This window comes from Callorhinchus milii, unplaced genomic scaffold (assembly GCF_018977255.1).
Source record: "Callorhinchus milii isolate IMCB2004 unplaced genomic scaffold, IMCB_Cmil_1.0 Scaffold2, whole genome shotgun sequence".
NCBI classification, from domain to species: Eukaryota; Metazoa; Chordata; class Chondrichthyes; order Chimaeriformes; family Callorhinchidae; genus Callorhinchus; species Callorhinchus milii.
Window position 1 is genome coordinate 111,085,739 of NW_024704743.1, and position 27,327 is coordinate 111,113,065.

Here is a 27,327-nt window from a genome sequence, read left to right on the forward strand (position 1 = left end):
ATCAGCTTGCACATTAAGACTGAATTTAGGCCTTTTTACATTTCAGGATAATAGTTAAAGATAACTCCAGGAGAGATTTTAGACCTCTGAATTATTCTATTTTTCTGATACTGAAATGTTAGCCTAGATTTTTGCTATGTTATTTTTTGCTGGTGCAAAGGCCTGAAATGAGGCTTTAATCCACAACCTTGTGATACCTTATAGGGTTGTTCCAGTGTGTCCTTACTATCAGTCAATTTGTGCTCTGGCAGATTTTAGATTCTGGAGAAGTGAGCCAGTTATTTCCACCATCAGATGAAACTGAACAGATGTGCAAGAGTCCTGACTCATTTGTTGTACTGTTGTATTTTCCTTCCCATGTTACTCAGGCTCGCCTTTCCTGTACAACACAGGAATTCACGTAGACACCAGACTGACACTCAGACTTCACCTGCATCTGAGAGTTTCATGACCTCTCATTTGCTGTAGCCTCAAAGGACGTTATTTGCTTCTCTTTAAAAATATGGAAAGATTTGAATGTTATAGCTAATGGATTTGAATGAGTTATAGAGAATGTTAACTATTCTTATTCAGTCAACGACTGATGACCCGGCAGCTGCTCAATACTCATCCTACGGAGAGCTTGTTTGCATTGAATGTCTCCTAGGCTGCTCTGAGACCCGTGTATTTACAAGGAGAATTCTCCCTTCAGGATAGGGGTAGGGAGGATTCTCAGACAAGTAGCTCAGTATTGTTATTGGGAATAGGCTCTGGATGTCACCTGCTGAACCATACCGTCCCACTGCACAAAAAGCATGGAGCAGACTATGGTCAATGAGGGTGAAAGTTTGGAGCAGACACACTGTATCATTGAGTTGCATGACACAGGTTCACAATCATGTTCCTGGCACGATCAGTAGCTGATCTCAGTTGGCATTTAGAAGCCGCAGTGTGGAGGTAACTATTTCCCACTGGCCAGTATAGAACCAGTCATTGCGGTTGGATATTACGCTACTCACCTGTCTTCGTGATATGGGTATTGTCGGTGGTGCAGAGAACAAGAGGAGAAAATAGATAAAATATTTGGCAAAAATGAAGTAAGAGATGTTTACGGATTTAAGCTGTGGTCAGATATTGTGGGATCTGGTTGCCCTCTGATATCTTGCCAAAGCCAACCACCTGGCATTCCTTGTACAGGTGCTTGGACAGAAAGTGAGGTCAAGCTATTTCACCATGAGCGCCACAACAGCTGAACCTAATCCTGATAATAAAATCACAATAGTAATCTTTACATTTGGTATAGCATCTTTCATGTCAAGAGGATGTCCCAAAGTGCTTCACATGCTTTTTGCAGGTCTCCCCAGCTCCACCATTCACAAGATCCAGCTCATTCAAAACTCTGCTGCCCGCATACTTACCCAGACCAAACTCTGTACCCACATCTCACCAGTTCGGCCAGGCTCCACTGGCTCCCCACTACCGAATGGATCGACATCAAGATGCTATTTATCGTGTTCAAATCCATTCACTTCCTGGCACCTCCCTACCTCTCTGAGCTTCTCATTCCCCATTCCACCACCCGGCGCCTCTGCTCGACTGGCACTGGCCTCGTGCTCATCCCTCGCACTCTCCGCCCCACCATCAGAGGTTGGGCTTTCAGCTGCTATGCCCCGAAACTCTGGAACACTCTCCCTCAATCCCCCTTTGCCAGCTCTCTCCCTTCTTTCAAGTCCCCCCTGAAAACATTTCTCTTCGACCGTGCTTACGGCCACCTCCCCCCCAGCTCGGAGTCAGGCTCCACCACTGTTAAGCGCTCTGAGACTCTACCCTGTGTGGAGGGCGCTATGTAAGTGCAAGTTGTTTTTGTTCAGTTTCCACATGCCAGTTCCGTCATATCTGGTCGCTTACTCTTTCCAGCAGGAGTGGCTCCCAGTGCTCAGGAGTTAGAACTCTGGATGATGTACTCCAATTTCTCCTTAAACCAGCATAGGGCGTCCCGTAGCTTAGTGGTTAAGGGCAAGTGAGTAGACCCAGGTGCGATTCCCAGGCAGGGTGAAATGTTGGGCAAGTTTCCTTGCTCCACACACCTCTGTTTACCTATCAGTAGTAGGAACCTGGTTGTTGGTTGATTGGTGGATCGCTTTCCGGTGGTAATAAAAAAAAATTTGGTCACTCAATCCATGTCTGTTTGTGGGACACTACTGTGTACAATTGGCTGCCGCATTTTGTTCACAAAATGCATAGTCATTTCACTTTACAATATATTATGTGAAGGCTTTAAGACATCTCAATGATGTGATAAGGTGCTATATCAAATGCAAGGATTATTATTATCATAGGACCTCTTCCCTCTACCGCTTCCCCATCTAATAACAATCCCTCCAAAACCAATTATAAATTGGTCATTTTCAATCTACGACTGTTTGTGGGACATTGCTGTGCGCAATTGGCTGCCGCGTTCGCCCACAACTATAGTCAATTCACTTTACAGTGTGTTCTATGAAGCGCTTTGGGACGTCCTCCCGACGTGAAAAGCGCTATATCAAATGCAAGGATTATTATTATTATTATTATCTACACCGGTTGTGATCGACTAGCACAACACAGACCAGACAGCACTAACGCTGCAATTTCCCTTATTGTTATGGCTGAGTGACACACTTTTCCCTGTGGGATACCCATCGTAAACCAAAGAGATTCCCTTTAGCTTAACATGAATGGAGGATTGTTTGTCCTGATGTTACGAAGAAGTCGAAAAAATTCAGAGTTGATGTCGAAAAAATTCAAAGACCAGCTCCCAATAAACAGACCTAACATTTTACAGTTCACAGAACTCCATTCTTTAATATCACAGCTTGCTCACAATGACATACATGAAAATACCACTAATGAAGATTAGAATAAGCAGGCAGCAACCTTCTAGGTAAGAACTTTAACAGCTGGGACTAACGTGTAAAGTATTGGGTGCTTGTACTTGGCACAAATCCCCCTCCCCCTCCCTCAAAACCAGGGAAATGCTCTGCTCACAAACCAGTAGGAATTGTAAAACCAACAGACCATGTTGCTTGAGAGTGAAGGGTCAAGGTCAGCATATGTTGTGTATACAGAACATGTGGTTTCTGGGTTGATGAACATGGAGAGGTCACTAGCACCATTGACTATCTGACCTTGATGCTCCTGTCAGGTTTTCTCGGCAGAGCTTCTGAAGAGCAGATCTAGCAAAGTCAAATCAGTGGAAAGAGACAACATCAAGAGCCTGTCACAGGACACATCAGATATGAACGGCTTGCATAACGTAGTACTCAAGATCTTTAACAAAAAAAAGTAGGTATTTACAAAATAAGACCCCAATAAAGTTGTGTTTCCACATCAAAGCTGCAAATTGATTGGCTCACTTTTGTTTGTGTCTTTTAAGTTACGTTTCGATTATAGTAAGTTGATTTGTTGACTTTTTTTTAAATGAATCCCATACTAATACATCACTATCCAGGATATAAGGGCAGGAGGGTTTGTTCAGGATGGTGAAATGCGTCAGGCATCAGCTCTCAGCCAGAGATCTCTTCCCGGAGTTCCTTGTTCCTGCGAACCTCTGTAGCATGCCTCTCCTGTTAAAATAGCAAAGCACATTTACCAAACATATGTCTCCTGCCAGTACATGATACAATATGATGGGATGTCACTGCTGGCAGTAGCAGCCACTCCGCTGTTCCTAATGATGAAAGCACAGTATTAATGAGGGCAATGCGATAGAATAAAAAGCAAACAGTAGGGGGTGAGAGAAAGTTTATCAGACTGTGAAGATGCAGTGAGCGGTATCTGTTGGGGCTGCTCTTACTTATTATATACATTAAGTCCTCACTAGGGAATAAAGCGACTAATGTCGGAAATTAAGCTGATGTTGCCAAATTGAGGGAATGGCTTGTGAAAGACTGCAGGAGGTCAAAGATAGAATGCAGAATCAGTTCAATGTCATTTTGGCGTGAAGAATATAAAAACCAGCAAACCATGAAATGGTAAGATTATAAATGCATTAAGAAGCTGAAACACTAACAAATTGTTAATTAAAAAAATATTTGTCTGCTAATTAACCTCCAGTTAATTTGAGCTACAATATATTACTGTGTTGGTTTGAAATGTACATAGTAAACTGCGACATGCAATGCATGTCAAAAGCTAGCTTATGGCTACCGGTAAGTAGTAATTGCAACTTTTTTATTATGCTGTTCACTCTTCCTTTCATTACTATGGCTGGAGTGCCCTCACTGCTCAGGAGATTTGGAGTCTCATTATTCCCTTCCCCGATGTCGTGTCTACATGTATGTCTGTTGTTGAAAGAAAGCCAGAGTCTTGTTTCAATCTCAGCCAGTAAACCGAGTTGTTCTCCATGGTGACTTGAGTATCTCAATGGGACTTGTTGGCTGCAGTGAACAAAACCCAGGCACTTAGAATTGTCCCTTTTACATCTCCAGCGGTGTGACTGTGTCTCTCAGACCACACGTAGAGACAGTGACAGAATCGCCTCTTCACAACCAGACCTGCTAACATGGAGGGAGCAGATTGGCTGTGTTACAGATGCACTACGGGCACCTTAACATAAAATGAAGCAGAAATTATTTTCCGAAAGATGGAGGTACTATTTCCTTTCTGTGTTACACCACAACATCTTTTAAAGGGAGTTTTTTTTTGCAGTAACCTTGAAGATGATTTAAAACTCTCCAAGTTATCCAGTTTCACAGAAAAAGGCAATAATCTAAATCCTTTCTGTATCCGCATCAATCTCAAGCTCTGCCTATTCCTTATCACTTTATCATCCTATTGTCTGGCCCGCCATCTAGTGACTAGAGTGAGAACTAACAAACTGCACCCATCTGGGCAGCCCTCGAGTTTGCAGATGGGAATCAGACATTTTACTGAGTGAGCAAGTCTAGTTTATAATTAAATTACTCGTCTGCTTCAAGTTATATCCAGCAAAATAACTTACCAAGTCTCACAACGTCCACTGTTGTATAAGATCAAATGTATTTAATCACAAAATGAAAGCAGGGGGGAAAAAAACAGCAGGTCTACAGAAAACATGTTTCGTTCTATTTTAATTTCCTGCAAAGAGCCATTAAGTGGCTGTTGTTACAGTTAAAGACAGGGAAAGAATGGGATTGAGTGATTGGGCGTGAAGTGGGATGAGCTCCCTCCATGTTAGCAGGCACAAATCTTCGCAATCACTGCCTTTGCTTGGTACTTACCCTCTCACGCAGACGTTCCATAAGTGCAGCTAAATGAGCCTCGCGGTTTTCCTTGTTCAGTTCCATCTTTAGAATCAGTTTCTCCTCTGCAGTCCTGCTGAAATTATTATTCTCTTCCACAGCCTTTTGCAACACCTCTCGCTCATGCTCTCTCTTTTCTGCAAGTTGCTTCAGGATCTGGGCTTCCTGAGACTGCAGACAATAGACAATACATGAGACTAACCCCTCACACCTCAAATACGTCACCTGCTCTTTGTATCGTGTACCTTTTAAGGACAAAAAGAATCTTTTAAAGGTGGTACAAATTATATTTATGTTGTCCTTTTACACAAATCAATCTATCTTTTACTGGGTGTTTTACTCAACATTCTGACGACATATCCAAGCTTAAAGAAACACCAAATCAAAAAGACCCAGGCAATCTACATACTTGACCATAGACATGAAGCTGCAAGTGAATATTTAGCATGTTAATTCGCTAAGGCACCACAACACTCAAGACTGAGAGAGGGAAGCGTAATAATACTAACCCTTGCATTCCTATTGCACCTCAACAGGTCGATGGGATGTCTCAAAGCGCTTCACAAGAGAGACTGAAAATGTTATGCAGAATTCTGCAGTGCGTGCCCTCTTCCACACCAAGCTCTGGGATCCCATCACCCCGTTCTTCACTAGGTTGCCATTCCTCAGAGAATTGAGTACAAAACCCTCATTTTTACCTTCAAGGCCCTCCACGGTCTTGCTCCCGACTATCTCTCCGACCTCCTAACCCCATAACAGCTTGTCCGCTCCCTCCGTTCAGCGGACAACGGCCTGCTTCAGGTCCTCCACACTTCCCGCTACACCATTGGCGCTCAGGCATTCAGCATCTCTGCCCCACATTCTGGAACTCTATCCCGCAATCTCTCCTACTCACCCTCTGTCTCCCGTCTGAAGACCTCCTTTTTCGACCGTGCCCTCAGCCACCCTCCCAACCTCCTTCCCTTCTGACCTCCAACTCCCAGCTCGGGTCCAAAACCCCTGATTGTCCAGCACCCTGGGATGTCTTTCCGATGTGAAGGGCGCTATACAAGTGCAATTTTTTGTTGTTGTACGACTGTATTTTGTGAGTGAAAGCGCCAGTCAATACGTGCAACGCAATGTTCTCACAAAAAGCCATGGAGTTAGTGACCAATTTTATTTGGGGATTATATCAGGAGGTATACTGGGAGAAACATCCTTTTTTTCCCGAATAGTGCACCTAAACAGGCAGATTCGGCGTTGGTTTAACGACTTATGTCATTAACGACAAAATGTAATTTTGTTTGTTGGTATCTGAAGGACAGCACCTTCGACAATGAAACACACCGTCAGCACTGCATTGCAGTGTCAACATAAACTATATTAGTTTCAAGTCCCGATGTGGGGCTTTGTCACCATTGTCAAAAACAGCTTGCTCAGTTTTCACTTAATGAAAAAGCTTTCAGCAAACCTTCACACAGCAGAATGACATAACACTCAACAAAATATATCACTCATCATTTGTGGGTGATGTCACTGTTTGCCCTCCAAATTGGCCATAAAAGATCTCCCTGTTGAGCTGTTGAAACTGTATCACCATTCCATGTATCGGAAACCTACTTTTGTTTCTCTGTTCTCCGTATCTGTACTTTAAGGAAAGGGAAGAATATCGTGGGGGGATGGGGGGATAACCTCCAAAAATATTTTGAAGACGCCAATGGACCTTTAAGAACAACCCCACAATTGCATTCAAAACTGTACATCTAATTTTGTGCTAATGTACTGAGCAGATCAGTAATTGCCTCGGGTATTAAATTTACTACTAATAATATCCTGTCATCATTTCTGACTGAGGTTTGTTTGTGTACTAAATCTATGGAAGAAGTCAGTGATCATTTGTTAAGAAACACTCGCCTGGGGACTGAATGGCACAGTGGGTAGACGACTGTCATTAATTTTGCTCTAATTAGCAGTAACTGTCAGTGTCTTACAGTGACCCAGTGATGCTGGTATGTGAAACAAAAGTCTTACAATAGCACAGTAGAAAGTGTCCTTTTGAGATCGGGGTTATGCAAGCTGCTGGCCACAGTAGAAGGAGCTCTACTCTATCCATAACTAATGCTGTACATGTCCTGGGAGCATCTGATGGGCAGTTTGGAGGAATGCTAATTCTATATTTAATCCACGCCATATTTCATCCTAGAAATCTAAACAGTCCTGTGTCTTTATCTGTTTACATGCCATAGAATAAATTCCAAGCATGATATTGTAGCTAGTCTGTATATTTTACATATGCATTTCCCCTCAATCACTTTGCTCATTACACTGTATGTGCATTTATCGGAGGAATGAAACACACTTCACGTTGCATTTAGTGACAGCGCAAAGGAATCTCGATTGAGTACATGTCATTCAGTATCTAACACTTGACAGCTAAACTTCAAGTGTATTCCAGTAGTCTGATCCTCAGCGTGGTCCAACAGGTGGTCCTTGGGCCGCATCTGGCCCGCTGAGTGATTTTATCCGGCCTGAGATAGTTTCCAAGATTCCAACTTCCGCTCCCTCCCTCCCTTGTGAATGTCCTCTCATGGCCGTGGCAGGAACTGGCGGTTTGGAGGACGCAGCGCAGAGAGTGAAAAGTAAACTGTCCGTTACTGCAGTGTGTACTGGAGCTGAGGGGAAGGCAAGCGAGTCTCCTTACCAACCGCGCCCTAAGCTACTGCTGGCTCCTGCCACTGCAGACAGTGGCCCGAGTGGCTGATTGGGGGAGATAGAGAGGGGAAAGGGGAATAGATGAAGGGGAAGAGAGGTGGGGGGATAGGGGGAAGAGAGGTGAGGGGAGAGGGGAGGGAGGGGAGAGAGGGGGGGAATGGAGGAGAGAGAGGGGCGGAAGGGGGAGAGGGAGGGAGAGAGGAGGGGAATGCAGAAGGGAGGGGGGAGAGAGGAGGGGAAGCGGGAAAGGGGGAGAGAGAGGAGGAAGGGGAGAGACGCAAGGGAGGAGAGAGGGGAAGGGGCAGAGAAGGGGCAAGGGGAGAGAGGAGGGGGAAGGGGGGGAGAGGAGGAAGAGGGGGCAATGGGGAAAAAGAGGGGGAAGGGGGAGAGAGGAAGGGAAGGGAGAGAGAGGAGGGGAAGGGAGAGAGATGAGGGGCAAGGGGGGAGAGAAATGGGGAAGGGGGAGAGAGGGGAGAAGAGAAAGAGTGGGGAAGTGGGGAGAGAGAGGGGGAAGAGAGGAGAGAAAGGAGTGGGAAGAGAGGAGGGGAAAGAGAGGGGGAATAGAGGAGGGGGAAGAGAGGAGGGGGGGTAGAGGGGGAGGATGGAAGAGGCAGACATTTCTCAGATAGGGAATCCGTCCCGTAGTAACCAAAAGGTTGGACCACCCTGTGACTGAAATGTAACAAATAGACATTCTGCATGAAGTGGTCTTCAAGGACTAATCAAAAAAGCACAAGGCAGTGAGGCATGTCTTATAGTGACATTGTTTAGGCAGTTGGACGAATGAATATGCCATACACAATGCATGATACATCACAGTATTACAGTGAGAGGTTACTCAATCTTCATGCTCTCCTTCATCTATTCAACCTTGCTCTTTAAATACTGAGACAGACAAATTAGGGCACCGTGGACTAAATTATCACATGCATATCATTTACATTATAAATGTAATGTGCACTGATTCCGACAAGGGCTGGGTCTATTTGCATGTATTCATTAGGCTAATCATCACAAGAGAGGCCATTAAGATGTAAGTTCACTTTGTGACAAATTAAAATAAAGATATTATAGCAATGGGGGTAATTATACTGGCTGCAATGTTCTGATAGATCTGGTGATTATTCATCTTGTGTGACTTTAAAATATGGAGATAGTATTCTGGAGTTCCTCGGACTCCCTCCCTCCCTCCCACCCACCCACGTTCAAGGCACATTTCAAAAACGTATCTCTTTGACAGCACTTTCGGTCACAACTCCCGTCCCCAGAACTTTCAGTTATTCAGCCTCTACTTTCTACTGCCTTCTCTTTCTGCCTTCACAACCTTAGTTAAAAAAGATATCTTTTCATCTTGCCTGTAAACAATTACTTTAAGTGCTCCACGATGTTACCCCCTGTGAAGGGCACTATTTAAATGGAATTTGTTGTGATGTACTTTACTCCCTGCTCAGTGATCCCCACAACTTCTGTGAACTGCTTCGAGACATCCATCCAAGGTGAGAGATACACCATGCAAATGCAGGTTGTTGCTATTTACCTTCCTCCTATCTTCAGCAGCCTCAAGCTTCTTCTGGATCTCATCCAGGGAGAGATCCTTCTTAGGAGGTGACAGAGCACGGTCCAGCACTGGAGCTGCTTCAGGAGAAGGTGGCTTTAAGATCACCTCAAAGGACTGACCTGAGGCACGCTTGTTGATTTGCTTAACTTCCATGTCTGGAGAAAAAAAATCATGTATTGTAAATAGGTGCACAGGCATCTTGTAAGAGAATCTCTGAGGTTTTAACATACAGCAAATCCAAACAGGATTCCTTATTATGGAATCCAAATGGTGAGGACTTTCGGGAACTGGATGTATATCACTTGTGCTATGCCCGACCTGCGGTAATACTACTAATAATAATAATCCTTGCATTTGATATAGCGCTTTTCACGTCTTCTCGACATCTCAAAGCGCTGTAAAGTGAATTAACTGTATATTTGTGGGCAAAACGAGGCAGCCAATTGTGCACAGCAGTGTCCCACAAACAGTCCTGGATTGAAAATGACCAATTTATTATTTTTTTTGGAGGGATTATTATTAGGTGTGTGGAGTAAGGAAACTTGCCCAAGGTTTCGCCCTGCCCGGAATTGAACCCAGGTGTCTCGCTTGCAAGGCAAGTGCTCTAACCACTGAGCTACAGGACTCCAAAAGTAGTTCCTGTGAATTGGCACGAGACTCCAGGTATATTTATTGAGGAATAACACACTCTTCAACCCTCTGAGATCCCCTGGTCTCAGTAGATGGGTCTGCAGTACTCCTGAGTACTGTTCATGGCAGACAGGCCAGCCTGCCTCAGTGGTCACTGGGGGCAGATTCTCATCAGCTTCTGTTACCTTGCAAGCTAAAGGTGTAATGATGGGGTGGTCCTAGCTGAACAAGCATTGGGAAGCTTGCAGGCAATGTTTATGATGGCAAGCAATATGGTTTAATGTGGTTAAACTCTAGTAATTACCACAATGCCTACAGACAGCACAAAGTAAAGATTGCTGAGAATGCAATGTTGCTCTCTCGCTTTCCTCTGTGGGTACTTGTACATGATTTTGGACTTGTGCCAACTATGGCAGATGTGAAGAATGTCCAGGCATCTGAGTGACGCTCAAAAGTGTAATATAAAAACAGGATAAAACAATCAACTTAAACCACAAGAAATTGTGTTCCCATCAGTGAACAATTGTGAACCATTAAAATCAAGAAGAAGTTGACATCAATTGCATGTCAACTAGAGATCACCGATGACTCACCATCATAGCTGTAAAGGGTGGTAGCATGTGGTTCAGAATAAAAGCAGGAACATATCAGCGAGAGCATAGAGAGCTCCTTCATTTTCTCTTTGTAAGCTGTAATAAAGCAGAGCACAAAGTCATTTGAGGAGAAACTCAATTTCTTCGGATGACACCAAGTGTAATGACTTCACAGCTGAAACACAGTGGAATGAGACAGTTCAGAGCAGAAGCTGTTGCTGATATAAATGACAACTGACTTGCAAAATTAATTTGATAATCGACTCAATGAGAATTCACGTAAATTTCAGAACCATTTTATTATGTGCTCATGTTTTATCTATTTGCTTAAAATCTTTCAGCCATTTTGCTCCCCCTCCCACCCCCTCTGGAGTTCTATCCCACAGACCCTCTGCCTTGCTCCTCCCTCTCCACTTTCAATGCCTGCCTCAAAACTTACCTCTTTGAACATGATTTTGGTCATTCCCCCTTCCCTTTCAAGCCTCCTTCCCCCACCCTCCCCCATCCCTTTTCAAGTGTTCTTCTCCCCCACTTCCCTGGCTTAGTAGCCCAGCGAACTGTGTAAAGCACTTTGAGACGTCTTCCTGAAATGAAAGGCTCTGAGAATCTTAATCATATTGTAATAGTTAGGATCAGTTACATCAGGATGAAGATATTAATAAATATGAACAAGATGTAGCATTTGTTCCTATGAAAAACTTTTGAGCATTTTACACAAAGAGAAAAGAAATGTAGGAATGAATACATTAACGTGACAATGGGGTCTAAATTGCAGGTTGGACTATTAGCCCATGAGCTAACTGTGTTCAACCACATGTCTGTGCCCTTAATTCTGCAGTTAACCAATGAGGAAGATTACAGAATCACATGGAATCCTTTTCTTTGGTGGATGATTACATAAGTAAAGGGCACTTGTTTATGTTTGAACATGGTTAACCCATGGTTAACCTCCACTTAGCCTCTTCCCAATAAATATTTACTTTTTTATTCTGAAATGTGTGTTTTTCCCTCAGACTCCCCAGGCCATCAATTAGGAACAATAAAGGGGAAGCCCCCTTCTCATGCCAATGGCAGTCTGAACAGGGAGGTGTGTAAGTGTCTTTTCTATTTTACTCTGTCAGTGGCAAATGTTTTCCGCCTTTAACTACTCACTGTTTGGCTCAGATCAACAACAACAACCACAAGATTGCATTTATAGAGCGCCTTTCACGTCGGGAGGACGTCCCAAGGTGCTGGACGGTTGGATCGGGACCCGAGCAGGGGGGATCTGGTTAGGGTGAGGGGAGGGAAGGGAGGGAGCGAGGAGGGGGTAGAGAGTCGAGAGGGGAGCTGAAGGCACGGTTGAAGAGAAAGGTCTTGAGACCGGCCTTGAAGGAGGAAAGGGAGGAATCTGCAATCACCACTCCCTTGCTCTATACCTATTTGTCCCAATACAGCTGTTCTCAACCCACTACCACTCTGCCCTGCCACAGTGATAGGGCTGACCACTGTCTGGCCATTTCTTACTCGATTGCTTGGTTCCCTCCTCCATGAATCATTTACCTCACTTTCAGGCTTATTATTCAGTGAGTAGGAGAGGACTTTGATTCAGTGAGTCTGACAAGGTTCTGGGTCACAAGTTCATTCAGCAACTCGGATAGAAAATTTCGCTTAGAAAGTCGTGTGATTTGAAGGTTTAACTTCTATAAGTGCGATAACCATCCTGTCTTTTCATCGCTACAGATCATGATTCTTTGTATTGTAGTACGTCTAACATTAAATATGGTGGACTGGTCAATACTGTTAATATATGGCCTATTTCAAAAATACTGTAGAATGTGTAAATATTTAATTTGGATTTTGCTTGAAGTCTCAACAAGCGACCTTGAAAAAGCAAGGCGACTGTTCAACATGTGCCATTTGTCAGCCTGACGCACATCAATGAGTCATCAGAAAATGTCGACAAAAATCAATTTCTTGTCTAGGAAAGCTGATGCTATCAATACCTTACTAGCAAGTTAATACTCACCAACTCTTCATGTTTGCACCAGAGTCTTATTCCACTGTGCTTGATATATATTTAAAACAAATTAAATATGGTTTAGGGGTGACCCATTCTTCTCTGCAGCAATTCTCATCAACCACTCAGCCCCTCATGAGACACTAAACTACTTCAGACCAGTCCTAGACATCCGTTGAAACAGAGGTTTGCTAATGCCTTAAAGTCCTTCAGAGAATTTTCAAGCCTGGTTGATTTATAAGTTAATGGTGATTTACAACAGTAAGCCATGTTTAATGGTTATTTGACTGAAACACATGAACACAAGCTTTACACCAAGAGACATGGGGGAGAATAACTAACACCAACAATTCTACATTTAATGCATGAAAGAGATGTAAAGTTATTGTTTGTTATTCTCTCCATGTTGCTTGGTGTAAGACGTGGGTCTGTTTTTCCATCATTGGACAAGCTTCATTATGTTTACAAATCTCCTCCCTACATCCAAGCTCCATGTATCAACACAAAGTCACATTGTCTATTACTGCCCTATTCTTTCTAAAGACTTTAAGGCTAACGTTCTGGAAACTCTTTATTTCTTCCAATTAATCTATTGACTTTTAAAACACAAGCATTGCATCATTCAACTACATCTACTTGACTTATTCATTTGCTATTCAGGTGATAGTACCTGCTCTATGGAACTTAACACTTCACTTGGACTCTTACATTTATGGACTTGAGTGACTGACTAGGTTGCTTGGCGCTCCTTGGCTATCATTGCAGGAGTTCAGAGCAGCACATTCTGACAGACATATCAGCTTTCACAGCTAGTTAGGTTATTCTCAAGGATATACTTTGGATGCCTCAAAGACAAGTGCACTCCCTTGCAGAAATATATCCAACATAAATGCTCAGTTTTGTGAAGAGCATTTTATACAATCACGAATGCTTGTTAAATGATGGTGTCACTTTCAACAACAAAAAACAACAAAATTACATTTGTATATCACTTTTCACATCGGGAGGGCATCCCAAGGTGCCAAAGCTTGTCAATAACACAAGCTATTCTTTCTCCCATATGTAGCACTAAGAGCATGTAACTACGCTATTTTGGAATAAAAGCTGTATTATGTCTTTTTTATTTATTACTCAGGAGTAAAATAACTATCATGTTCCACCAGCAAAGCACATCTGAAATATTGCCTCTAATAAACCATTTTGTTCATTATGTGCTATCTATTAGACTGATAATAATTATGATCTAATTTATGACTGAGAACTTAACAGTAAATCTGTCATATTTAATAGACAATCATTGACACTTTCAATTGGCCATTTAGATCATTTTGTTCAATCATTCTAACCATTACACTTTAAACTATCTTTTATATAAGATTACATCCAATTTGCAACTTTTCCCAATTGTCCTTCGAATTAATATATTCGTTAAACGCATCTTCCCATTGAGTCAAAGGTACATTTGAACCTCTCACCAGACCATTCTCTAATCTGTGTGTTGATATCTACACACACAGTACATCTGTCTGGTGGTCTAAATGTCATGCAGTAATAATGGAACAATGATCTTTGCCATGAATAATGCAAATGAATCACCATGCTTCAAATGACAGTGTATCCATTCACATCATCAATGCTGCCAAATCTTGAATATCTATTTGGTTGAGTAGTGCTTTTTGGTAATTTAATGCAATATTTGATATCATTGTAGTAAAAATATAATTTGTTTAGCACCATTTCTGGTTGAGATACCTTTCACTGCACCATAAATATATACAATTTACATTAATAGCTCGGATACCATTCTGCAACGTCAGATGGTGAGTTTGTTTTCATAGTCGAGACATACGGAGATTCAGCAGGTAAAAGGAGCAAATTTAGCACCTAGCAGTATGGTGCTACCTGACTAATGCCTAGTGCGTCAAGGTCTTATTATTAGTACACCTGCCAGCATTCTCTGAAAGCAAGTTCAAATGGATAGGGAATTGCTGATGGCAACCCAGCCAGCCTGGCTCATCAATAGGTGTCGGAGGAGCAGAGCGCTCACTGGGGACAGGGAATGTTCATACTCAGCTCCTGTTAACCCTGGAAACTACAGCCCTAATAAGTAGGGTGGTACCAGCTGGACAAGCAGAGTGAAGCTTGCCAGATAGTACTTTAAATTGCAAGCTACGTGGTTTTAGCTGGTTAAACTCCAGTGGTATCCCAACGTAAATGGAGCCTTGGCTCCTGGCAATCTATGTCTAATACTTTCAGGAATTAGGTGAGCAGGGTGCATAAATAAGGATTTATTATTTAAGTTCAACCTTACCTTCATCCGACTGTCAACCACATGCCCCTTCCTGCCTCCGTAGGACTTTACACATGAAATTGCCAGCAGCAATTAGTTCCATTTACATTATAGAATACTGTAAATATTCAAGATTTTTCCTCTTCAGACACGTGATCTTATGGGGGCAGATGCATTTGTCTTGTGTGTTGGGCTGCAGTGGTATCGGTTGTAATTGCATTTGTCTAAGTGAAGGCTTCTCCCAGTGGAGTCCAAAAAATGATTGATGAATGTATATCCTTCTAAAACAATAAGATTAACCTGCATCCATTGAAAATTCTCAACCATTTATACTTTGTACGTGCCTATATGTACAAAGCCACTACATTTTAAGGTAAATCCTGCTAAGAATATTGAAATGATTCAATGGCGTGTTGAGGTGCAATATCGAATAGAAGAATTTATTATACTGCATTTTATTAATTTAATACCACATTGGCATGAAACACTTAAGAAACCTTCTAATAATTCAGCCTTTGATAACCACGGTAATCACCCAACTCACAGAAGAGTCCCCTGAGATTTCCAAACTGTGAGTAGAATATAAATTGTCATTCTGAAAGGGTGTTACAGTTAGATTCTCTGTATTTTATGGCCAAAGGAATTTGATTTATAATAAATTCAATATTACAATGGGCTACCTACTCTGGCTTAGTTATTGTATTCTATGTGCATTATGATTCAGTGCCGTAATCACAGCGCAGTTTGCACTAAACATAGAACACCTGGCATGGCAGTGCAAATCTGAAGAAGCCCATGAGACAGATTACTCATTTCAATAGACAAGCAATGTACAAGCGGGATTGTCTCAGTGGCTTAAACGCTAGTTATAACCACATTACAAATGCCTCAGCAAATAAGGTTTTGTAAGCTACACCTTATGCAACGCCCTACAACTGAATGTCAGGTTGGCGAAAGGACTGCCTCCTCACAATGCCAGGAGTTTAAGCATTATTTATTGTAGGGATTTCTTTTTTTCTCTTTCTTCTTCATTATGTGTTATTTATTACATTGGCATCAACTAGGATCTAATTTATGACTTGGAACCTAATCTAAGGATTTTTTTCCAATGATACTTCAACTGAATATATACTAAAACCTCAAAACCAATGGACCAATGTGGGGCGAGTGACTAGAGTCGGTCTGGCTGACAAATGCCAGTAAACGCTTTGTTTGAATCCCGTGAGCAAAAGATAGCAAATAAGCTATGCCCAACATTTCATCCTGCCTGGGAATCAAACCCAGGTCCTCCAGGTCAAGGTTTGCTTGCGAGGCGAGTGCTGTAACCACTAAGCTACAGGACTCCAATATAAAATGAAATAATTCCAAACAACTTGAGGTGCTGTCAAAAAGATCCATTGCACAAACTCTTAATTTCCACTCTTCTGCTGAGCACAATGGTAACGTCAATTCAATTTCTTATCTGATCTGCTTGGCATTTTTGTTCTAAAAGCATTTATAGATTTCCCAAGTAGATCAATTCTCACTTCTCATGTTAGCTCTGGGTACGTGGTGGTCACTGAATTTTACTTGTGAGATACAGTGTTATTCCTCACGGATAGACTGAAATGCCATCCCTCAACTTAACCCAGATCTGTCAGCAAAGACATTTTCATTTTATGAGGTTTATAGGAGAGAGAGAGCTCAGGACTAAAGTATCTCTGAGAGAAGCCAAATACAAGTATATTGCATTACTTTGCAAATATACCAATGATTCACATAATTCTATTCCACAATCAACGAAGAAGAATGAGGCCCATAGCTGTTATTGAAACGAAACCACAAGTGCATAACAGGACATATTTTTCTGTCAAGTCTGGTATGAATGGTTCCAGAAACATATTACAATACTTAATGCACTCAAATGATCCATAAATCTTTTTTGAGAATGCAATTTTGTTTTAAACCTTTCTTACTGAAAATCTGATGGGCACCCACTCACCATTATTAAAATATAATGCTTTAAGGATTTTCTTTTTGCTGCTTTATAAAGTTTTGAATTAAAGGTTTGAGTCGTGAAATTTCCATGGTTCTTAGTCTTTGGGTGAAAGTCTCAAATCTTGTGATGGTGAAAACAAATTCAGTCTTAATTTGGAAGTTGATTTTTTGCAGCATCTTTTAAGAGAATTGCGGACATCTGTTGTCTTTCACAATGACATTTCAGTCAAAAAAAGGTAATTAGTTAACATATTTAAATCAAATGATTTTATTCAAAGGTGATAGCATATATGAACATTTAAGAAATTAGGCCAAAATTTAGTGCTGAAAATAGTAAAAAGAACGTTTCTTTTTTAAATTGTAGAGTAAAAATCATAAAACAATATAAATGCTTAGAAAAAGAAATATAAAAGGATACTGAAGGAGATTGCCTTAAGATTGGGGAAAACCATTAACACAAACTTGATGGTGAAGTATGGTGTATTTCTGGGCTATAACATTGTGTGAATCTGAATGCACGTATGTAGTGGTGAATGTGTATGTATTTGGGGAAGGGGAAGAGAAAGTGAGAGGAAGAGTGAGAGATAGAAAGATAACAAGAGCGAAGAAGAGTGAGAAAGAGCAAGAGGAAGAAAAAATGAGAGACAGAGAGACAGCAAGAGAGAGCTCACGAAAGAGTGGGTGACTCAGAACTATTAAATAATCAATTCCTTCTCTTTGAATATGGAAATGTGGTTCTCATCTGGGGATAATGACCTTCTCACTGATGTCAATCAGAATCCAGTCTATAAGGAGATAAATTTCAATAATAATTATTCTAATCTGTTGGGTTTTCCATTTATCCATTGTACTTTCTCTGACCGACATTTCTAAGAATTGTCTTAATGCTTTTTCGAATATGCGTAATGATTTTTCTCCTTGGTTAGATTGTATTACACTGAAACGGGATGAACAATGCTAATGTTTTCAAGAAGGTAATCTATAAATATGCTAATTCACGACTAGGAAAGGGAATGCTCTCTTATTAAAAAGGCTAATTGATAATAGGATATATCAAAGCAGTTCCTTTTTTTTGTTATACAAAGCTGTACTACCTGCCTTTAGTTAGAAAACAAAAATAATTTTGACTGATGGATTTTAAGGTTAGAAGTCTGGGGTAGACACACCCATCATATGCTGGAATGTTACTATGTGCTTAAAGCTACAAAAGTATCACCTTAGTGTTTGGCTCTTGTAGAAAACAATAAATAAGGTACTGAGTTAAGACTGGGCTGATAGGCGTGCAAACTAGAGGGGTGAAAATATGTCAATAGTAACAGGAGTCTTAAACCCAACTCTGGGTCACAAATAACTACTCATGTTGGTAACTTAATACAGTACTTAGCATTTATTGATGTTACCAGTAAAAAATTATACTATTGTATTGATTGTATATGATCACTGAGGGCATGACCTGAAGACGATCTTGCCTTTGTGATTTGCATGGTTTCTCTCTGGCTACCAGTAAGTATAGACAGAGACATGGACAGTCATGGTATTAAGGGGTATAATGAAAGGGTGGAAGCATTGGGATTAAAATATCTAACAAGACTTAATAAACTGGTGGAATGGATATTCTGCCCTGGGACTCTGGTACTCCAACCTAGAGTCCTTCCAAAACATACCCTCCCTCCCCACTTTCAAATCCCGCTTCAAGACTTACCTCTTTGATTGTACTTTGAGTCATCTTTCCTCCCCTGCAGCCCCTCTTTGGCTCCATTACCCCCTCCCCTAACCCGCCCCGTGCGGCCCAGCCAGCTTTAAAGGCTTTTGAGAGAACCTCTCAATGTGAAAGCCACTATATAAATATGAATCGCATTGCACTGAGAAGGGATTTAGCCCTGTGCATTAATTAAGCACCAGGAGATGCCACCCCTCAGGAAGGGGGCCATATAAATGCAAGCCATTGTTATAAGCATCTTTGTCCCCTATTCAACACGGAATCTGAACATTACTTAGCAGTATTATTTATCATAAGATAACCATCTATAAATCGTACTGCAGAATCTGCTGAGAAGATGGACAGAGAGCACTGCATAAACCATAACTGAATGTCATTTGAAAGTAAGTGCTTTGATCTAACTCTAGGGGCAACGAGCTGAAATGCATCTGCATTAATTTTTCACAGGAAGTTTTTTTTTGCTGACGTTCATGGTGATAGTTTTGACTCTTGACTATTCCAGAAATTGTGATGTGAAATGATACACACCTGGTATAGTCAGGCATTGCGTGTATTTAAAGAGCCTTTTATGAGCTAGGTCAGTGAGAGGATTTCTGATTCTTCCAATACTGTACTGCAGATATTGTAACATTTCTTTCCCTTGCTATTATTGATTCTTCTGGAGAAACACTATTGGGTGTGGAATAAAATGGGATCCAGTCTCTTGGCTGTCAGCCAAACAGTCTCTGCAGAGCCTTGCACTATTTCTATCTCCTCAGCGTGAGGCTGGGATAAGATTGGTAGGTTATTTATTACTTTGCAACAAAACACGTGACATACTTGCACAACCAGCATTTATAATTAATTATATATAACAGTCAGTCTAGTGCGTTTGTAGGTAGGTGTCTCATCATTAGTCAGCGCTCCGAGACACTATTCTGCATGAAGGCCATTTAATATCTATATAATTTATAATAAATAATATTTGTATATCCTTGCCTATAAATTCAAGTTGCTGTTGTTGTTCTTATGGGTTTTTTCTCTTATTATTATTATTTTATAATTTTATATATAAAGTTCTTCTGACTTGCTCCCTCCGTCTGCCTCTCTTTATGACAGTTTTCAAAACATAACACTGTACTGACAGACAGACCCTTTCTCTCCTCCCTCCTAGCCATTTTGGAGGTATTTTTTTCTTTTCTGTTCAGCTTCACTTGTGTCAATCTCTCCACCTATGATTGAGAGGCTAGGGGAGAGGAGGGAGTGCTGCTTCCAGGTCCCACCTGTGATCATTCTGCGGTGATCAGAGGGAAATCCACTACTTTTTTATTTCTTTCCTTCTGCAACAATTCCCACCCCCACATCTCAATGCTGGGATCTGTGAATCCACTTCACAGAGCGTGCCAGCTACAAGCCTGAGTCTCACACTCAGAGGCTCTGAACACATTAGTGCGGTAGTTCATCGCCCCACTGGTTGACCTCATCACAGGTTTCATTAATCCCCAAAATAATAAAATAATTGCTATATTTTCTCGCTCCCACGTGTACCCCCATATTTATCACCTCTTTCTTCCCCCATCTTCTCTAAGCAATGACTATTGCTATGGTTCCATCTCCAACAATGTCTAGTCCAAATATGACTATTTTCCATGTGTTGGCCCAGAAATCCAAGGTCAATATGTCCATAGAGGAGCATCACAGGCCAATACTGTTCTCACTTAATGTCCACATTCCAGTAGCAATCATCTGATCAGATCAGGAACATGAACCCTTACTGATATTTCTCCTCCGCAGAGAGTATTTGTAGTATCCCCACTTACATCACATCTGAGATCAACAAATTTAAACCAAACCAAGAATAAAAACTGTAGCCTTCCTGGTGTGCATGACTTGCTGCCATCATATGATATGTTTACCCACCAATGGGAATCCAGTATAGCTGTTTGCAACTGTAAACATAAATTGAATGAGTTTGTTTGAAGATATAATTTATATCTTCATGAAGTAGGTCACAGTATATAATTTAAATTTTTGGCAAATGTACTTAAGTTAGTGACAGAGCAGTAATGATCACAATCTCTACATTGCAGATCAATATGTGATATCTCACCAAATACTGTACCAGGATCACAAATCTGTTTCTGTTTTAAAGGTGATGGTTAAGAGGAATGCAGTATGAATTTACCATGTCACAGAGGTAGACATCTCTGCATGTTCATTGAACCTATACTTGAAGCAACAGTAAGTATATACGTAATAAGTAAGATATGGGCCAAACCCTTTATTGTGCTTATTTATATCAGAGCTTATTTGTGAAATGGTACGGAATAAATGTGCAGTAAGAAACCACAGTGGTTGCTTTTTGCTGATGCAGCCAAAATGAGCTATCTTATTCAAATATTTCTAGACATATTCCAGTTACGTTTAATTACATATCAATGCATGGCCCATCATTTGATGCTGCTTGAATTGTTTTGGTAAAGCTTGCAGCTGAGTTATCTTTCTATAAAGAGCATTAATTAAAATGGGACTTGCTTTCATTAAAGCAGAAATATCCTGTTAAATATTTGATATGCAATAATGCTGCACATCATTTTGAATATCCATCCAAATGTACAAGCCTTTTACGTTATTTATGAGAACAAAACCTTCCATCTCATTTTTCCAATGGTATGTGTTATTTATTTACTAAATGTCTTCAAGGAAAAATATATTCATTTGAATTCTCATAAAATAGTGTCAGAGATACTTAGCTACTTAGATAATGGGCCATTCGGCCCATTGTGCCATTGCCGACTCTTTTAAAGAAAATTAATGTAATCTTTTTCTAAAAGGTGATATCTATCTGCAGTGCTTTGTAATATTTCTCATCTCTATGTTTTGTGTTTCTTGCTTTAATCCTTAGCCAGTTGTCAGGTCTGCAGAGACTTGTACCTCTGGGGACAGTAAATTAACTCAAACATCAGGATATCATTATTAATGTTCTAATATTACGCTTGACACTAAAATAAATACAAAACTTACAGTTTTAAATGAAAATAAAATGTAAAGATAAATAATAATCCTTGCATTTGATATAGCTCTTTTCATGTCTTCGAGACGTCTCCAAAGCGCTTCACAGAACACACTGTAAAGTGAATTGACTGTATATTTGTGGGCGAACGCGGCAACCAATTGCGCACAGCAGTGTCCCGCAAACAGTCGTGGATTGAAGTGACCAGTTTATTATTGTTTTTTCTCTTGAGGGATTATCATCAGGCGTGTAGAGTAAGGAAACTTGTCCAAGCTTTTGCCCTGCCGGGAATCGAACCCAGGCCTCTCGCTTGCGAGACTAGTGCTCTAACCACTGAGCTACAAGATTCCACTTTACCTGTGCTCGTCCAACTATCACTATTTCCCTTCTATTTATTCTTCTTCCTTGTTCTGTTTTACCCTATCTCTACGTTTATGATATTTCTCCTCGTCTCATAGATTTTGTAATTCTATTTCTAATTTTCCAACCTGTCACTTACCTTTTCAGATTCTTTCTTCCTGCTCCCAAAGTCCACTTTGGAAGGTTTTTTTTGGTCAGCTGAGGGTGTCTAACATATGCGGAAACCCATCCCATGCTTAAATGTATCCAAAGCATACTGGGAATTCCACTTATGCATGGAAATTTCCTCATGTTTGGAGTCACTTTGGAAGATGGGGAGCTAGTTTTTCCAAAACAATTATTTCCATTGTCCCAAAGCCAATTTTTCACTCAAAAAAGGGCCTAAAGGCTCAATGATTGGCAGAGTCTGTCATAGATGTCACTGGGTCATTTGTCAAAGAGACGCACGCTTGATGGCAACCTCTATGACCCTTGACGTGATAGCCCCTGGACAAGTTGACCCCAAGGGTTAAATATCTGGTGTGAGGTAGTCTGGGAGTAGACTTTTTGGTCACAATTCACCTGTAATAACTTCATGACATTCTGCTCCACAATGGGGATTGCAGTGCGTACCCCAATGTTCCCAAATTATGTGGCTGACACATATTAAAATTGCTTTGCAACCACAGTGCAAGCTGATGTATGTATATCTTTAATATATAGCATATTCATACTCAAAGAATAAAACTATGTATGCTAAAAATGACTATATTTGCAAACCTTGCTTGTAAAGCTGAAGCCTTTTACTGATTATTTGGTATTTCTATAGAACTGCCAAGGTCTTAGCCATTTGTTTGGATGTTATACAACTATGATGGATTAAAGCTCCAACACAGAGAGGATTTGTTTGAAAGCGATTTGCTTTGCTTTGTGCTACAATTCAGGAAAATTCAATCATTTTCCTTCTAAAAGCAAAGTATGAATAATTTCACATTTGGAAATACGTGAAAAAAGAGATGTACACAGGCTGCGGTAGCTCTCTTATAACAAACAGTCATCAACAATGTTTAGTGTTAACGGTTCATTAATACTAACAGGATAGCTTCCATATGTAGGTGGCCATGCATGTGCAGAACTCTCTGTCTGGTTCAGATAATAATCATCCTCCTTGCATTTGCTATAGCGGCTTATCACATCATTGAGACGTCTCAAAGTGCTTCACAGAATATCATGTAAAGTGTATTTTAGGATACTGTTAATGGCGCTGGATGGGTTTCCGCATGTGTCAGCCTGGCTGACCAAAAAACAAAAAAATGATTAATTCACAAGCAAATATATGCATATTCATTTTGTTTGGAAGCAACTGTGTTCAGCGCTGATGATATTTTGTGCATCAAGCAAAAAAAGTGTGGGAGGTGAGTTGTTGTTGTACTGGACACGAATAAAAAAAGGCTTTAATTATATATATGTATATAATATACACACACACACACATATATATATATGAACAGTGTTCTTCTGTTCAAGGTCATACTAAGGCAAGGAGAACACTAAGTGAATTGTAGCTGCAGAATTCCCACAAAATGATTTGATAAAAGTCTTTAAATCTGTTTCACGTTGGCCCAGGAGCGTCAAATGATCTACTTCCAATCAAAGTGGTGTGACTGCAGGTCCCAGGGCTGTCTGCCTCAAGTTAATTCAATTCTTGTCAGCTCTCAGACAGCTCACAAGATAAAGCACGTGTACAGTACAATACAATTTACAGGCATAATGTTGCATCTGTGATGAATATGTGTGTGTGTTGGGGGGGGGGGGGTCAGCTAGTGAGAATTTACTGAGTTTATCTTTTTGTTATACCTCAATTGCACCTCCTGGTGGCCTGTCATGGAAAGGCAGTGACTTTGTTTGTGGAGAACACAATGGGCCAGGACAGCCTGCCCTGCCCTTCCATCCAAATGGGAATGTCTGATGGAATGTGCCCTGAAGAAAGAACCTAATCCAGGTTGTGCCATCCGGATTTATGTAACACTGCATTTGGTGGACACTGACATGAGCTGAATATGGCTTTTTTTTTGCACAACAAAGAACCATTTATTATGAAGCTTCAGCGTTTCTGAGTTAACGGTCACAAAATACCGGACAAGATAACAACTTATATGTTCATGACCCACGCAAGGAATGCGTTTTCTTCTCCAGGAAATACGAATAACTGCCTCTTCTACAGCAAAAAAACAGCGCAGTAAAGGAGCCAAGCAGACATTGCTAAAATCCTCCCCAGTATGCCAGCATCATTTCATCAGCCAGCTGCCAAGAAGATGGCTAAACGACAGTGCAGATTAAAGGCAAACTGAGCCAAGAGGTATTAGATTAGAAAAAAAAGAGAAAGCTTCAATTCCCAGAAAATTATGCAGTAGCAGAGATTTTATATAAAATGCAAAGGGAAGGACTCGATGATGATGAGCTGTGTCACCTTATTGCTTTTATTCCCAGACACCGCCCAAGGCTTGTTTTGGCTACCTTAATTTGCACAGGCACATCTGATCAGGTTTCAGCCTTTTATTCACATCTGTGACCNTTTTTTTCCTCTCCACCTCCCCTATTAACCCAGCAGCCTCTTGTTTAGAGCAGGCATGTCCCTGACCTGCTTGTTGGTGGCTGGAGAAAAAGCTTTGCATTGGCGACAGAATTTTTAATGGCATTTTCTGCAGTGATCAGCCTCCCACCAACTACAAATTATCAATACTGATTACACAGTGCTGCAGTGGGGAGGGGAGGTAGCTGTGAGCTGCGCAGGGCTGGCTGCACTCCCAGACTTTCGTCTCCAGCCATTTGCATACTGTCTCCTAACCAGAACACCACACCCAACCCATCTTCTCCCATGCAATCCATTGCACACTCTATTTTCCCAATAGATCCTCTATTGGGGGAGAGCAGGCTGGAGATAACTACAATTGTCTCCAAAGAGGGAATAATTCTAGCCATGCATTTGCTTCCTCGAAAACTCCAGATGGTAGCATTTATAGAATAGCACAGATTTGGCATCTGCCAGAATTTTGAATGCAACGCGTTTTCCCTGTTCTGGTTCCAACCCATCGCTCTTGTGCTAATATGAATTTACAGGGCAAGTGCAGCCGCATTAGCTGATGGTTATTTTCCATTGCAATCTTCCCACTTTCTTGCTGAATGGTGAAGAGATAACTACACCCTGCAAACACAGCACTTGTTCAATTGCATGGCTAAATTTATATGGAAAAGGTCATCCGTTCCGGGTATTGGAATTCCATGATTTAACGCCGTTTATAAAATCAAAAGTTTTGCCATATTATTTATCTCCTCCCTTTCTCTCGAAGGATTCCCATTCAGGCAGCACCAAAGCTGATGTCTTTTACACTGTGTCTCAACGCTGTGAGAGAACAGACACATACATTACATGGGTGGGGTCTGCCTGCATTGTGCGCTGTGTTCTGTCAAAAAAAAACGTAAGCAAAGCACATCACTGAAATAAATTGCACAAAATGCACCTTTATTCTCGAAAGATTTTAGACAGAAATCGACCCATTTAGAAATGCACGATTAGAAGAGCACTTTTGAAAAAGATAAAACATAGCATGAGACTCATACCTTTTGTTACACTTGCATCTTACTTTGTACAATGGAGCTTTCAAGCCTTAAAGATGTTTTTTTTTCTACAGATAAAGTTGGTTTCGTTCAATGCCTACTGTTGCAGATTCAAGCTGGTGCGTAATTTTAAATTAGATAAGACTAATTGTAGACGTTTTGAAGGTCTTTGTCTTGAGTACTTTCTCCCCACTCCCTCCACCCCCACCAAATGCATATTATCACCAGGCTCCCAGATTAAAATCTTTTACCAGCAAAAAAAATTAATAAAAATATATAATTTTTACTTAGCCATTAGCAAATATAATAATGCATAAATTCCTAGGAGCCTCGCGAGAGGGAACGGGATAGTGATTTAAGAGATAGAGAGAGAGAGAGAGAGAGAGAGAAAAAAAAACAGTTTCTATTGGAAAATACACGAGATGTCTTGCTGAGAAATATCAATGCAAAAGGAAGAAATTCTTACCGATTGCTGTTTTAGACATGGTGGAAGATGCAAAAGCTCAAAGGCTGGAAGGGAAAGGGATCCAGCTACAGCAACGTAGAGAGAGACGACTGAATAAGGCACTGAATCAGCAGTGTGGAGCTCTGGAAAGGAAAGAATACAGGCAGACCGCTCTGAATAATAATCACCTGCTGGGCAAAGCAGATTGGCTCAAGAGGTCCCCTGACATGACTGGTGCATACTCTGAATCTCCAGGCATTAAATATTGCTCCACCAATGATGCTAAAGTACAAAATGCCAGGATGCAGTTTGAAATGCAAATCAAGGTTTGCCCCCCCCCCCCCCCCCCCACCTCTCTTATTCTGGTAGTATATTCCAAGTAAGATGCTCAATGTCTGGCATCAAGAACTGATGCTGTTTGGGAGCATCAGTTCCTATCCCTCTCTGCAATTGTCTCCCCAATTGTGAATCCCTTGTGGAATCGACGGGAGCTGTCCCTGGTGCTGAACAGGAGCTGCCTGAATTCAGAGCTTTTTTTTCAGCACTGTAATCGCAGTGTTGCAGCATCCACAGAGAGATGGATAAGAGGGAGAGAGAGAAAAAGAGCATGTGCCACGCCCTTCCTTCATGTATTCCTTTCTGCCTCAAACCAAGCCCAAACATCCATTTTTAAAAGCAATTTCTACCGCATTCATTGTGACTGCAGCCACTGCCCAAACCCACTCCTTCACTCAGCTGTGGTAACCAGAAGTGCCAACATATGCTGGGAATGGGGTGTTTATTCATTCCATTTAGTTTAGCATTAGAATGAAAAGTGCTGGCAGCAGACTGTCTGAAAGCTCAGAACAAAAAACGAACAAGATAAACCTCAGGGGTGCGAGCAGGTGGCAAACGGAAGGTCTTGACACATTTTTAGGAACAGGCTTTTCTGCAGTGATTGCTGTCTGTGTGGAGATACATTGTCTCTTGGTTCCAGTTCATTGATTTGATTGACTCTTTCCAGACGCCAACTGGTTAATGGAACCAGAAGGTTTAAACACACAGATCTACTGGTCGTGCAATTTTGTGGACCTCTGCGTCGTACCCGCAGTCCAAATTTATTTTTAAGAAAAGGATATTCAGCCTGTCTGACCCCACCCTTTGGAACTCCATCCCACAGTCCCTTCGCCTCGCCCCTCCCTTGCATCCGCCAAGGCCCATCTCAAGACCTTACACTTCGACTTTGGTCACCCTTC

At 41.2% G+C, this 27,327-nt stretch overlaps 1 protein-coding gene across 1 annotated transcript; it reads right to left on the minus strand.

Moving 5' to 3' along the window:
* Window positions 1-2,803: 2,803 nt before the first annotated feature.
* stmn2b (stathmin 2b) lies at window positions 2,804-26,307 on the minus strand. Its single transcript, XM_007896793.2, has 5 exons — window positions 26,114-26,307; window positions 10,713-10,808; window positions 9,469-9,644; window positions 5,220-5,411; window positions 2,804-3,584 (listed from the first exon to the last, which is right to left on the minus strand). Exons 1-5 carry the CDS (start codon window positions 26,130-26,132, stop codon window positions 3,525-3,527), a joined length of 543 nt encoding a protein of 180 aa, XP_007894984.1. The 5' UTR covers window positions 26,133-26,307; the 3' UTR covers window positions 2,804-3,524.
* Between the last annotated feature and the right edge of the window lie 1,020 nt (window positions 26,308-27,327).

Excerpts from the sequence above, each read along its gene's own strand:
- stmn2b (XM_007896793.2), bottom strand. Across the intron at positions 9,645-10,712 it reads CACCCTTTACAGCTATGATG|ACATGGAAGTTAAGCAAATC; the intron begins GTGAGTCATCGG and ends TTTTTTCTCCAG. Across the intron at positions 3,585-5,219 it reads TGGAACGTCTGCGTGAGAGG|GAGAGGCATGCTACAGAGGT; the intron begins GTAAGTACCAAG and ends CTATTTTAACAG.